General features: G+C 53.8%; 2 protein-coding genes across 4 annotated transcripts in view; both read right to left on the bottom strand.

Annotated features, from left to right (window-relative positions):
* LOC148217989 (uncharacterized) overlaps positions 1–13,996 on the bottom strand; it is a 233,117-nt gene that overhangs the window by 3,746 nt on the left and 215,375 nt on the right. The window contains exon 1 of one of the 2 annotated variants that reach the window (XM_088158114.1): positions 2,166–2,306. The exons of the other annotated variant lie outside the window; for it this stretch is intronic. Coding sequence (XP_088014240.1) covers positions 2,166–2,291 — 126 coding nt within the window. The 5' untranslated portion in view covers positions 2,292–2,306. Of the gene's footprint in view, positions 1–2,165; positions 2,307–13,996 lie in introns of those variants that run through there. 2 annotated transcript variants of the gene reach the window in all.
* Positions 3,419–9,238, bottom strand: LOC148217990 (class I histocompatibility antigen, F10 alpha chain-like). 2 transcript variants are annotated; one of them, XM_088158112.1, is made up of 8 exons: positions 9,144–9,238; positions 6,659–6,922; positions 5,948–6,223; positions 5,405–5,677; positions 5,208–5,312; positions 5,074–5,109; positions 4,923–4,954; positions 3,419–3,893 (listed from the first exon to the last, which is right to left on the bottom strand). In XM_088158112.1, exons 1-7 carry the CDS (start codon positions 9,193–9,195, stop codon positions 4,929–4,931), a joined length of 1,032 nt encoding a protein of 343 aa, XP_088014238.1. In that variant the 5' UTR covers positions 9,196–9,238; the 3' UTR covers positions 3,419–3,893; positions 4,923–4,928. The 2 variants fall into 2 exon arrangements, with proteins under 2 accessions (XP_088014238.1, XP_088014239.1); XM_088158113.1 differs by having other exon boundaries at positions 3,419–3,879.

Here is a 13,996-nt window from a genome sequence, read left to right as displayed (position 1 = left end):
CCAAGCCCCTGGGCCTGCCCACAGATCCTCTGCTGAAATCCTCTGCCTGGGCACCCTCCTTTGGCATCTCCACACACTGGGGCCAATCCTTGCTGCCACTGCTGGAGCTTCGCTGCTTTCTGTGCCTGCACTGCCACAGCTGCTGGGGAAGACAACGGCACAATTCCACTCTGCCCCTCAGTTACACTCACACACTGGGCTGCCGGGGATTCCCTTGCTGGAATATATACCAAGTTGAAAAATGTTTTCAGAATTATTTCTCTAGGCAGGCTTGATTTGCATTTGTCTTGGAGAAAGGAATTATTAAGTGTGTTTTTAAAGGGATGTTACACTAAATGAACGTGAGTTTAACATCTCAACAGACTGGGAATAGCCCAAAAGATTCCCACAAGGCTAACAAACATCAAGGAAACATCAGCAAACATCAAGGAACACCCACCCCAGACACTGCCCCCGGCATACATGGAGGCACCTGGTCTGGAAAAGGCTGAGAAGGAAATCCAGGAATGTGGACCTAATTAACATCAGAGGAAAAGTAATACGGGGCCAATAGGATACCAGATATTAAGAACTATCCAACTTAGAAGCAATGAACACTAAACCAACGGATTCCAAAGGGTTTAAGACTGTATAAAGTTCAGGAAAAATCCAGTAAAACTCACGTGTCATGGAATGATTTTCTCTGCACACTCAGGCAATTATGTGTGGATGAAATGATTTCTGTTGCACATCCTGCCCAGAATCAAGTAATGCCTTGACTCTCTAACACTAAAGATATCAAATAAAAAGCAGATTGTGGGGGGGCCACATGTGAGTCATGCAATTCCTGCTCTGGAAGAGAACCTTTGGTTCCAGGCAGTCAGAAGAGCTTTAGAAACACAGATTAAAACTGCTGGGGACAAGTACCCATTTATCATTTGTACTACAACATTAGATTACAAGATGTCCTCGAAATAATAATGAAGCAGACAGACCCAGCTCCTGACCTTCATGACAACCAAACCACGCCAAAGATGAAGGCGACATTTGTGGAAAATTAGATTATTCAAACAGCTATTTGCAAACAGATAATAACGGAAAACTGGTGAAATAGATAACAAATGAAAGTAGAAAGTAGCTCATATTCTGGTAGAAAAGCAGAAAGGATGAGAATTAGACAAGTTTTTGGGGCGCCATGGGTTAAACGAATGCAGTTCCTCCTCTGATGTGCTGCAGCAACTCTCATCTTTTTACCATGCACGACACCTTGCTGAGTGCAGCTCATTCAGCAGGTGAGCAAGGGGATGCAGGTGGCAGCCAGGCCTCCTGATCCAGAAACGGCTACTAAAGGACAGGGAATGAGGTCACTGAGAATAATCCCAAACCAAAGAGGACCCAGGAAAAGAGACTAAGCCAATGGACATTAAAGTCAGTAAAGATAATTACTGAGAAAATAAGAAGAGGATTTGAGTAGAGTAAGATGAATATGCCTGGATATAGGGCCAGGGATTTGTATAAAAGGAAGTAATGGGAGAAACCATCGTTTTCAGAAACTGTTACTAATTTCCAGAGACAGCTGCTCAGCCAAGATCCTGCTCAGTGCCTGACCTTCGAGAAGGAGAAACACTTAACAGAGCCATGAATATCGGATGTTATACAAAAGGAGAGGTACATATTAACGAGGACATGCAGTAGTCGGATCGGGAAGTCTGAGCCTTCAAAGTACCTCAGTCGGTGGCGAAAGGGAGAGGGGGAATGCAGCCGGGAAAATGAGAATAAAAAGGAGACTGCGTACTATAACAACTGGAGAGACCGCATGGCAAATACCGCATGGCAAATGCCGCATGGCGTCTCCCTTTGTTCATGAACGAAGTCACTTTTACAGGACTCCTCTGTCTCCTGCGGGCACACAAACCTCTGGCCACGGGAATTTTCCCGCACAGCCCCGATCACAGGGCAGACACCTCTGTGCCACCCACAGCAACCGGGACGAGCCTGCGCTGCTCCGGCACCGGCTCCTGCCGAGGCCCCAGCGGGAAGGAGACCGCGGGCAGCCGCTCCCGCAGCGCCCTCAGCCCAGCGCCAACACGGGCCGGCACCGGCACAACCAACCCGCCAGAGCCCCCTGCCGCCCCCTCGGCCCGCAGCGAGCCCCGAGCCCCCGCACAACCGAGCGCGGCTCCCACCTGCGCTGGGGCCGCCTCCGAGCTCCACCGCAGCTTCACCGGACTTGGGCAGCTGCCGCCGCTGCCGCCGCTGCCGGGCCCACACAAACTGTCCGACAATGGCGCCTTTGCTGCACCCCGCCTCATGGGCGGGGCTTGTCCCCGCTCTGCCCAATCAGCGCGCGAGAACCACGAGTGACATTGGCACAATCAGCCAATGGCAGCGAGGGCCGGGCTCTGCACACGGCCCAGCCTCGGCCCGCGCTCTCAGGGCCCCCCGGGCTGTGGGAGGGCAAAGGCGGAGATGAGGAACAGCCCTGGAACGGGCCCGGGCCCGAGCCGCCATTGGCCTGGAAACACAAACAAAGTTCTCCGCAGAGAATGTTGGGCACCAAAATTTCTTTCAGTTTGAAAGACATGTGTTTGCTAGGGAAGGCAGGACTCTCCCTCGGACTGGAGAATGTAAACCCCCTCCCTCTGAATTATTATAATTTTGAAATTAAGGGGGTTTTAATCGAAGATACGAGATAGGAATAACAGTTTCTTACTGATATGTATAACAAGGCAAGAAAACAACAACTGTGGAATTAATAACAAACAGAACCAGGGAGCCGGTGACAGCATTTATGGCCGAGATGGGAAAGGATGGAGGAGAGGATTTGCTTCTCAAAGCCCTGGGGCAGTCAATCCCAGTGCCCCTGCAGGACTCTGAAAAGCACTAAGCTAGAACAGCAGGAATGAACAAAAGATCTTGGGCTGGTGGACAAGATGTATCAGAGAGTTTTTCGGCAGTAGTTGGAACTGCAGGACGTCCCAGCAGGGCAGGGCAGGGCGGGGCTTCAGCGCAGAGAAACTCAGAGCAGCGCTGAAGGAGCAGCGGGCAGCGGCAGCTGGGTGTGAGCAGAGGGTGATCGGTGCCTCTTTTAGTGAGGAAGGGGTTAATAAGGCCTTAGGTCAGTGGCTGCTCTTACGAGCAGAGGCTCACCCCAGAGGAGAAGGAGCAGCAGCTCTGTGCTGGGTCCTGGGGACTTCCTCTCCTTGAGCAAGAGCAGCTCCAAACGTGTCTTCCAAAACCCAAAGCCTTGAGTAGCTGCCCACCCCCGCCCTCCTTTTTACCTGGGCCAGGCCAACCTTTTGTTTTCTAAAGCACTAACCAGTAGCTGCAGTTAGAATTTTCTAGCAATTCATGGGAAAAATTCTATAGGTAAGAAGGAACAAAAGAAAAGAAACCTAACCCCCAATAAATAGATAAATATGTAACAACAGTAAATATCTAACAGTAAATAAATATCTAATAGATAAATATCAAACAACAGTAAACATCTAACAACAGATAAATATCTAACAATATATAAATATCTAACAGTAAATATCTAACAGTAGTAATGTCTTGCACAGTTGGCTATCATGCAAAGACGAATCCTGATTATTACAAACAGTTCTTTAGGCACAGAAGAGGAATAATTTAAAACATATTTTTATCTGCATCAGTCTCTGTATTTTCAGTTGTTTCAGGAGCAGAACCCTTAACTCTGGAGCAGTGGATCCAGGGTCCTTTGCCAGCAACTTTGACTGAGGTGAGGGTGGTCTTCAGGACTTGGAATGGTCCTCTCCACTTGGCTTGTAGAGGATCACTGTCCCACCACTTCGCATAGACCCAGTGTCCAGGCTGGAAGGGATGTGCAGGTGTGTCCAGTCCTATGGGTCTGGATAGCAGGATGTAATTCTGGAGCTTCTGCAATATGGAACCTAAAGCCATTAGATATCTCTGTAAATCCAGTTTCCCCTTCATGTGAATTTAACCTGGAACACATGGAATCTGATATGGCTGCCTGTTGTAATGCAATGGGGGTTTTTCCCTTTGTGACAACTTCACCAGCCTGACCGGGTTACGGTGTGGCTAATAATAATAATAATAATAATAATAATGATAATAATAATAATAAGCGGGATGGGAATGATGGTGTGCCTGTGATATCCTTTTAATCCATTTGTGAACATGTGATCTGAGAGGCTGCATCCAAAGACCAGGGGGAGGGATATACACAGGGATACCCGAGGGCAAAGGTCCAAAGACAAATGAGAATTAGGGACGTGCCTAGGCATGCCTGACATGTCCTTACAAATCCCATGGTTTTAGGCTAAAGCCTCTGCATCTGCAGGGCAGGGGCCAGACCTAATGTCTAAGGCCTTGCTTTTTAACAGCCTGCCTCCCAAGGTCTTAAATTTGTGCTTTCTTTATAGGGAATTTGGGCTAAATCCCAGTCCATCTCAGCCAAATCGACTACCACAGGAAGGGGCCGGATCCAGCTCTGGGGATTGCTCAGGCAGTGATTCCTGCCAGGATAAGAGAGGGTCACGGTGTCACCCTTTCCCTGTCCCCATCCCACAGGATGGACCTTGCTGGAGCCCATGGAGAGCGGGAGCTGCTCCGGAATTCCACCTGATCCTGTCCCAAACTTGCTCTATCCATCCAACTCATCCTGCTCTGGAAGACCTCCCTGATCCCACTTCATCCATCCCACACCAATCCTGCTCCATCTATTCCACGCAATCTCGCCCTACCCATCCTGCCCCAATTCCTTTCTGGAATTCCAACCAATCCTGTTCCATCCATCCCAGCTGATCCCGCTCCAGAATCCAGCCCCGATCCCACTCCACAATTCCATCTGATCCTGCTCTGGACCCCTGCTCTGATCCAGAGTCCCTCCCTGATCCCAATCTATCCAATCCTGCCCTGATCCCTCTCTGGAATCCCACCCTCATCCCTCTCTGTACCTGCGGTCAAGCCATTGTTCCCACATCATTTCCTGCAGAAAGAGAAAATCCATGAGATTCTAGCACGGATCACACACCAGGATTAACCCCAGGATCCATCCTGGGATCTGCACAGAGGGGATCCAGAGCTGGATCCACCACTGGTACTCACTGGCTGCCATGCTGTATTCATTCCTGTCCCTCCTCCCTGTGGAAAAACAGTGGGATCAGCATTGGTGGCACAGGATTCCCAGAACAGTGCCAGGTGGATCCATGCCCCTTCCCAGCCCCCATCCCGTGTGTTACCGGATTGGCGCTTCCAGACAATGAATCCAATGAGGACAATGAGGATGATGATGGCAGTGACGGACACAGCGACCACCACGGTGAGATTCCTGCCAGCTGTTGGCTCTGGGAAAAACGGGATGGTGAGCAGGGGGAGGAGAATCCCCATTTGGGAATTCCAAATTCCCAATTCCCACATTCCACATTCCCAGCCTCACCCCAAGCGTAGATCCCAGGCTCCAACATTCCAGGATGCTCCACCCGGCACCGGTACTGCTCCCGCTCCTCCGGCCGCGCCTTGATCCTGGCCCAGGTGTGGAAGGTGCCGTCGCTGTTGGGAACGATCCCATCCCACTCCGTCTCCTGATCCCAGATTTCATCCCCCTTCATCCAGTTGATGTCAATGGAGCTGGGGTAGAATCCGTATGCGTGGCAGGACAAGATCAGCGTCCCGTGTTCCTCTTTTCCAGACACATGGACATCAGGGGGCTCTGGAATGGGATAACGGTGAGAAACATCCATGGAATTCCCATTGGAATGGGATGGGGGTGAGATCTGCCCATGGAAATCCCACTGTAATAGGATGGGGGTGAGATATGCCCATGGAATTCATGGAAATGGGATGGGGGTGAGCTCTACCCATGAAATTCTATGGGAATGGGATGGAGGTGAGATCTGCCCATGGAATTCCCACAGGAATTCCCATGTTTCCAAGTCCTCCATTCCAAAATCCCACATTCCCTCAAGAATTCTGCTCCCACCTTTGTGGTCCAGCTCCTTCTGCCCATATTTGACGTATTTCTGGAGCCATTTTGGGCATTCATGCTCCAGGTAATTCGTCAAACTCTCGACCTCGTTCGTTTTACGTTTCCAGCGCCTCCTGGTGATCTCAGCAGCGCTGTCGGCCGCCACGAATCTCCTGGATCCCAGGTCAAAGGAGATGTAATCCCACCTGTCGTAGCCACTCCGGTAGGATCCACGGACTCGCCCGTCAGACCAGAGGTCACAGCCGTAAACTTGCAACAATGTGTGGAGACCTGGGGGGATTGTACCCACAGAGACCCATGGAATTGGGTCCCAGCCCCACAGAGCCCCATTACAGCCCTATGGAGCCCCAGAGTCTGATGGAAACCCACAGAGCCTCATCCCAGCCCCATGGAGCCCCATTCTAACCCACAGATCCCAACCCAACCCCAGAGATCCCATCCCAACCCCATGGATCCATATCCCAAACACATGGATCCCCATTCACACTGATGGATCACAAGATATTCCATACCTGCCTAATGGATCCCCATCTCAGCCTTTTTGGTGCCCTGTGAATTCACATTCAAGCCCTATGGATCCACACCTCAGCCCCATGGATCCCATCTCAGTCGCATGGATCCCCAGCCCAACCCATAGATCTATCCCAGCCCCATAAATCCCAGGTCCACAGTTCCCACCCCAGCCCCACAGGTCCCCCCACTCACCCCTGCTCTGGTTGTACCGGTCCCGCAGTGTCTCCAGGTTCCTGGCATCCATGTGCTGGTTCCTCTTGCAGGTCTCAGTCATCCTATCCCAATATCCCAGCTCGGCTCCATCCTTTATCCACTGTGTCAGTGGCACCGCCCGGCCCCGCTCGCTGTCGTAGCGCTCGAAGGGGATCCCATCCACAAACCCCGTGACCATGTACTGGGGGATCCCTGGGCAGGGCTCCGACACGGCCACGTGCTTGTAACGCAGGGAGTGGAGAACTGGGGGGACACGGAGATTTGGGGGGGTTGAGTGAGTCATGGATCAATGAAAGAGGAACTGGGAGAGCCGGGAATGGGGTGCATGGGGACCCAGTGTCCAGGAACGGGGGCTCAGGGGACTCCCAGTGTCAAGGAAAGGGGAATACAAGGATTGGGAGAGGTGGGATGGGGGTTTCAAGGGATTCTTGTGCCCAGGAAAAAAGTCCAGGGGACCCCAGTGCCAAGGAAAGAGGAGTCACAAGGCAGGGAGACCCGGGATGGATGGAATGGGAGTCTCAGGGGATCTTTGATGCAGAGGAAACAGGGAGCTGGGGGCTAAAAAAATCAGGAATGGGAGTCCAGGGGGTCTCAGGGTCAAGGAAAAGGGGAGTCTGGAAAAGGGAAAGGCGGGATGGATGGGAAAGGGGGTGCAGGAGGGAAATGGTACGGGATAAGGGAGTGCAGGGGGGTCCCAGTGCCCAAGACTGGAAATTCAGGGGCATCCCAGAGACCAGAATCCCCCCTGGGACCCTCCACGACCCCCCAGGGACCTTCCTGGACCCCCGGAACCCCCTGCAGGAGGAGCAGGGGGTGAAGAACTGGGGGGTTGCAGAGATTGAGGGGGCAGGAAGCAGAAGGGGGAGAGCCAGGAGAGCTGGGAAGGGTCTAAGGTTCAAGGAAAGGACTGGGAGAGGCGGGATGGGGGATCCAGGGGGTCCCTGTCCCCAGGAAAGAGGGTTCAGAGATCCCCGGTGTTGAGGTAAAGGGGGGTCTGGGAGCTGGGAAAGACAGGAATGGGGGGCCAGGGGGTCCCTGGTTCACGGGAAAGGGGGATCTGGAGATGGGAGAGAGGATCCCTGAGGCGCAGCCTGGGAGATGAGAAAGAGGCCGAGGGAGAGCGGTGGGGGAGGGGTCGAGGGAAAAGGGGGAATTCCAGGGACTTCATCTGGATCCTACTGGATCCCCGATGCGACCTTCGTGAGAGCCCTGGGATGCCGGGGACCCTCTGGGACCCCGTTTCGAGAAGTGGCGGGAGTGGAAAACGGGGCAGACATGGAAAGCTGGGAGATCTCGGGGGTCCAAAAGTCAAGGAAAAGGGCAGGAATGGGGTCTGGGAAAAGCGGGATGCCGGAAAAGGAGGTGCAGGGGGGTTGCAGTCCCGGAAATGGAGATTCAGGGATGTCCCAGCGCCCAGGAATGGGGGTCAGAAGGGCTCCCATGCTGCGATTCGGGGTTTAAAAGAATCCTGATCCCCATGGATGAGGATTCAGGGGGGTCCCGGTGCCAGATAAGGGGTTCCAGGGGGGTCCTGGTGCTGGGGAAGGGTATGGGGGGGTCACAGGACCCAAACAGGGGATTCAGGGGAGTTTCCCTGCCCGGGAATGAAAGTTTAGGGGGTTCCCGGTGCCCAGGAAGGGGGGTTCAGGGGGATTCCTGGTCTGCAATTCGGGGTTCAAAGGGATCCTGCTCCCCAGGAATGGGGCTTCAGGGAAGTGCTGATGCCAGTTAAGGGGGTACAGGGGGGTCCTTATAGCGGGAAAGGGGATGGGGGGGTCACAGGTCCCAAAATGGGGCGTTGGAGTGTTTCCCGTACCCGGGAATAAAGTTTAGGAGGTTCCCAGTGCCTGGAAATGGAAGTTCAGGGGGGTTCCCGATCCGCGATTCGGGGTTCAAAGGGATCCTGATCCCCAGGAATGGGGGTTCATGGGGTGCCGGTGCCAGATAAGGAGGTACAGGGGGATCCCGGTGCCCGGAAATTGGTGCTCAAGAGGGTCCCCGTACCCAGAAATGGGGGTACAGGGGGGTCCTGATACCGGGGAAGGGGATGGGGGGGTCACAGGACCCAAAATAGGCGATGGGGGGGCACTTTCCCGTACCCGAAGAAGAAGGTTAAGGGGGTTCCCGGTGCCCGGAAATGGAAGTTCAGGGCGTTTGCCGGTCCGCGATTCGGGGTTCAAAGGGATCCTGATCCCCAGGAATGAGGGTTTAAGGGGGTCCTGGTGCCAGATGAGGGGCTTCAGGGGTGTCCCGGTGCCCGGAAATTGGTGCTCAAGAGAGGCCCCGTGCCCAGAAATGGGGGTACAGGGGGGTCTTGGTGCTGGGGAAGGGGATTAAGGGGGGGTCACAGGACCCAAAATGCGGATTCCGGGCGTTCCCCTGCCATGGAATGAAGGTTTAGGGGTTTCCTAGTGCCCGGAAACGGACGTTCAGGGGGGGTCGTGATTTCAAGGGTCCCACTCACCTTTCGTCGCGTTCCCTGGGGCCCCCAACGGCAACCCCAGCGCTGGAGCCATGGCGCTGCTCCGCTTCGAGCCCGCCCGAACTCGACCCAGCTCTGGCCCCGCCCACAGAGCCGCCCCATGCCCCGCCCACAGAGCCGCCCCATGCCCCGCCATTGGCGCTGCTATTTCCTGTCCGCCAATGGCAGCTCGATCTCACAGTGACTTCACAGGCCGCCGCGTAGATCCCGGTCTCACAGGTTGGGACGCGGAAGTGAAAGAGACCGAGAGAGCGCGGGGGGGGGAGGGGACGTGAGAATTCCAGAGAATTCCAGAGAATTCCTCTTGGTCCCGGCTGCGACCCCCCTGGAGCCCTCTGAGAATCACCTGGGACCCCCTGCAACCCTCCTTAAGAAAGCGCTGGGAGTGAAGAACTGGGGAGACAGGGAAATTTGGGAGATCTGGGGGTAAAAAGGTGAAGGAAAAGGGCGGGTCGGGGGTCTGGGAAATGCGGGATGCCCGAGAAAAGGGTGCAGGGGGTCCCAGTAGATGTGAAGGATGTTCAGGAAGGGGTCTCAGTACAGAATAAAGGAGTGCGGGAGGGATCCTCATACCCAGGAATAGGGATTTAGGGGGTCCTGGGGTGAAGGAAAGAGGGGTGAAGGCAATGGGGGGTCCAGGGGGTCCCTGTGCCCAGGAAAGGGGGTGCACGGGTTGAGGAAAGTGGAGGGCGGGGCCTGGGAAAGGCAGGAAAGGGGTCCAGGGGGTCTCGAGAACAAGGAAAAAGGGGACTGGGGTCTCCGAGAGGGAGAGGGTCGGGAAAGGGGGTGCGGGGGACATTGGTGCTGGATGAAGGGGTTCAGCCGGTGCTGGATAAGGGGATACAGGGGATCCTGGTGCACGGGAACTGGGGGTTCAGGGGAGTTCCGGTCCTGAATATAGGGGTTCAGGGGCTCCCGGAACCGGGGAAGGTGGTCTCGGTTCCTCCGAAATGCAGATTCAGGGCCGTCCCCATGCCCAGGAATGGGGGTTCAGGGGAGTTCCCGTGCCGGTAAATCGGGGTTCAGGGTGGTCCTGGTGCCAAATAACGGCGTGGGGGGATCTGGTGCTGGGGAAGGGGGTGCACGGGGGTTCCCGTTCACAGGAATGGAGGGCTCGGGAGGTCCCGGTGCAGCAGAATGGGGGTTCAGGGGGGTCTCGGTGCCGGATAACAGGATGCAGTGGGTCCCAGTTCCCAGGAAATGGGGTTCAGGGGACTTCCCGAGTTCTGGAGTTCAAGGGGTCCCATTGCCTGGAAATGGAGCTTCAGGGGGGGTCCCGGTGCCCAGAAATGGGGGTTCAGGGAGGAATCCTTGTACGGGAATGGGGGTTCAGGGGTGTTCCACGTTCCAGATAAAGGGGTGCAGGGATTTTCAGGACTGGGGAAGGGAGTACAGCGGGGTCCCAGTGCCATGAAACCAGCGTTCTCTGTGCCCAGGAAGGGGGACTTGCCTGGAAATGGAAGTGCAGGGGGGTCCTCGTGCCCAAGAACGGGGGTTCAGGGGGGTCCCGGTGCCGGGGGCGGTCACTGGTCCCGCGGTGAATCCCAGAGCCACAGCTTGGGAGACGCAAAAGTGATCGGGGGAACTCGAGGAGGGGGAGGGGACAGAGGAAACTCTGGGAATTCCCCTGAATCCCCCCCGGGACCTCCCAAGTCCTCCCCGCAGGATGAGCATGGGTGGAGAACTGAGGGGGACGCAGAGATTGGGGGGCTGGCGGCATTCAAGGGTCAGGAAGCGGAACTGCGAGAGCCGGGAAGGGTCCAAGGTTCAAGAAAGGGACTGGGAGAGGCGGGATGGGGGATCCAGGGGGTCCCTGTGCTCAGGAAAGGGGGTCCAGGTGTTGGGCAAAGTGGGGTTTGGGAGCTGGGAAAGGCAGGAACAGGGGTCAGGGGGTCCAGGGTCTTACGGATAAAATTTGGTTAATGTTTGTTGCTAGTTAAGAATGTTAATTTTCTAAGTTAATTGTTGCCCTGTTGTGACTTTATGTAGAAGTTCATTGTTTTTGAAGTTAATTGAAATGTTATAATAAGTTAAATTAATGTTTGTTAAGAGTTTTAAAGGGGGGGGGCAGGTCGAGGTGTGAGGGGGTGGTAACATCTTGTGAGTGAAGTCTACGTAGTCCGTGAGTGAGGATTGGTAAGAGGGCCTGTCCAATCTCTCGATGCCCTGAAGAAATCAAGGACGCCAATCATCACTGTGATAATTGATAAAAGATTTGTGTTAATCACAAAAGCATTGGGGTTTGTATAAACCAGAATACTAAGTTCTGAAGTGATGCATGCACACTAGATAAAGGAAATTATATGATTAAATAATTCTGTTTAAAATCACCTTGTTATGGAATATTAGGTTATTTTATGTTACGTTATATTATGTTATGTTATGTTTTCCAAATAAGTTGTATTGGCTACCAGCTGGCAAAATTGGACTTCCCGAAAAGCCCTTCCTGTCTTTGTCTGATCAATACTGCTTATCTCAAGGACCAGACTTCCAGAACTTCTCTGGTGGTTATCTACAAGGATGTTTCTTCAACCACCACTGCTTATGACAAGAAAAAAACAAAAATTATTGATTACAATGAGAAACCACAGTATAAGAAGAGGCTGCAAACCAAGGTTGGGTGGAGCGTGGAGTGGGCGGTGACCCCTCACGTTCCCCAGCGCGCTGCTTGCTCTTTCTATATCAAATAAAGCAATCTAAATTTTGCTGAATATCGAGACTTTTGTCTCTCATTTATAACAATTTGGTGCCGATACCCGGGACGTCCTTGGAGCCCTGAGAGGCACTGCGATTTCGGGGAGGCGCCCCACTGCTGTGGCCCCGGTTCGTCAGTGATTCTCGGGACCCATCGACGTCCCGCACCATAGAGACTGAGCAAGGAAAATCTCCCCGGAAGACCGCGGCAAAATCACCTGGAATTCTCGTGCACGAAGAGCCAGACAGGAGCATCGGACTGTGAGTATCTGTGTGGTTTGGTGGGGATGACTGTGTGCTTGCCTGAATGAGACGTGGCCTTTGCTGCGAAGCGAGAGTGGAGTCCTTCTATCCGCGTTTCCAGCATCCCGCGAGGAACCTGGCCGGTGACCGGACGAAGCGAGTGAGCACAAAGGGAGAGACTGCTTTTCTTGTCCTAGCCCAGGTAGAGGCTGGGTCCTTCCCATCCTAGCCCAGGAAAAGGCAGGACCCAGGAAAAGCGGGGGGAAGGGAGAGGAAAATAAAAGCAGATTACAACCCACCAGTCACGGAGGGAGAAGGGAAAAGCTGCTTTTCCCATCCCAGCCCAGGTAGAGGCGTGTTCCAGTCCATCCTGACCCGAGGAGAGGCAGGGGTTTGGGTGGAATACATGAGCCTGCATCGGGCCATTGATCGTACTCTCCTAATGTCTAAGTTTGTTGATGACAGAACCCACTGTTTCTGTGCTGCTGTCAGCACTAACCATTGCAGTACAGGTGGTGTATTGAGATGGCCCCAGGTTTGCCATCTGCCCTGTGCACCTGACCTTGTCAGGGTCATTGTCATGCTGTCCATCCCTCCCAAAGAGCACCTCCAGCACTGCCACTTCTCTCAGCTCTTGGATCCCTTCCTCAAGGGTCTTCCAACACATTCTATGATGGTGCTCCTGCATTCTCTCTCTGTGGAGAAACTTCTCTATTACACTCATTAAAAGCCATTCCCAGAGGGAGAGGGGCCATGTTGGGCGCCAAAAATCTGTCCTGGTTTTAAAAAGGACAGGTGTGTGCTGGAGAAGAGCAGGGCCTTCCCTGGAAATGGAGCTAATAAATCCCTCCCTCTGAATTAGTATAATTTTGGAATTATGGGGATTTCAAGCAAAAATATGGGGATAGGAATAACAGTTCTTTACTAGTATGTGTATATATATATAACAAGGCAAACAAAACAACAACAGCTAAGTAATTAACAACAAATAGAAGACGGGAACCCAGTAACAGTTCTTCTGGTTGCGGACACCTTTCCCCTCTGCTGCAGTTACCGTCCCAGTTTGGCAGTCAGTGCCAGCCGGCTCCCGATGGGCAGGGGCAGATGCGGTGATCCCGTGTGGCTGCAGGAGTGCTGGGGGTGATGGCGGCTGTGTCCTGGGTGGGAAGGGCGGAGGAAAGACTCTGCTCATGGATCCTTGGAGGCAGTGTCAGTCCCAGTGCTCCAATAGGTTGTGTGGAGGTGGCAGGCTGAAGTGGGAGAGTGTCCGACCAGGAGAGTGCGGGGTCCCACAGCGAAGCTCCCGGCGTTGGGATGGCAGGGCGAGGTTTTCCAGTGGCCGTCCTTCTCCGAGCCAAACGAGCGAGAGAGCGAGCAGCTGCACACACCTCTCCTTTACCTGCCCCTGATTTTGCAGTGTTCTCCCTCTTCCCTCCCCATCCCCCCTGCCCTACGAGAGAAACTCCAAAAAGGGTCAGGGAGTCTCCCCCTATCACTAGCCATCTTAGCATGTCAATGGGAAAAAATTCCAGAGAACTAGGCGGGGGAAAAAAAAAAAATAAAAACAACCCCCAAGAGAAACTTAACCCAAACTTTAGTGAAACAAGCCCGCATTGGCTGCCTGTCACTGCGGTGTCGCTGTTGATGTGTCCCTTTACCCAGTCAGCTCTCTGATCATGTGGTGTCCACACATCTCCCCAGCCCATCACTGCCTCACACACGAGGTGACCACCAAGCCACTCTCCGGCCATCTGACCCGCAGCTGAGCCCTTCCCAGAGTGCCCGCACCCGCAGGGAGCGCAGGGCTGGATTTGGCCGCCAGAGAGTTGGTGACCCTCGTGAGATCCTCGGTGCATTTAGTTCCTACAGGAGTGTGGGGACCACTGGGAAATGATCTG

The sequence above is a fragment of the Sturnus vulgaris genome, unplaced genomic scaffold, assembly GCF_052056855.1.
Source record: "Sturnus vulgaris isolate bStuVul1 unplaced genomic scaffold, bStuVul1.hap1 Scaffold_195, whole genome shotgun sequence".
NCBI classification, from domain to species: Eukaryota; Metazoa; Chordata; class Aves; order Passeriformes; family Sturnidae; genus Sturnus; species Sturnus vulgaris.
The sequence above is the reverse complement of the archived record's forward strand: the minus strand, read 5'-3'. Positions and strand labels throughout refer to the sequence as shown.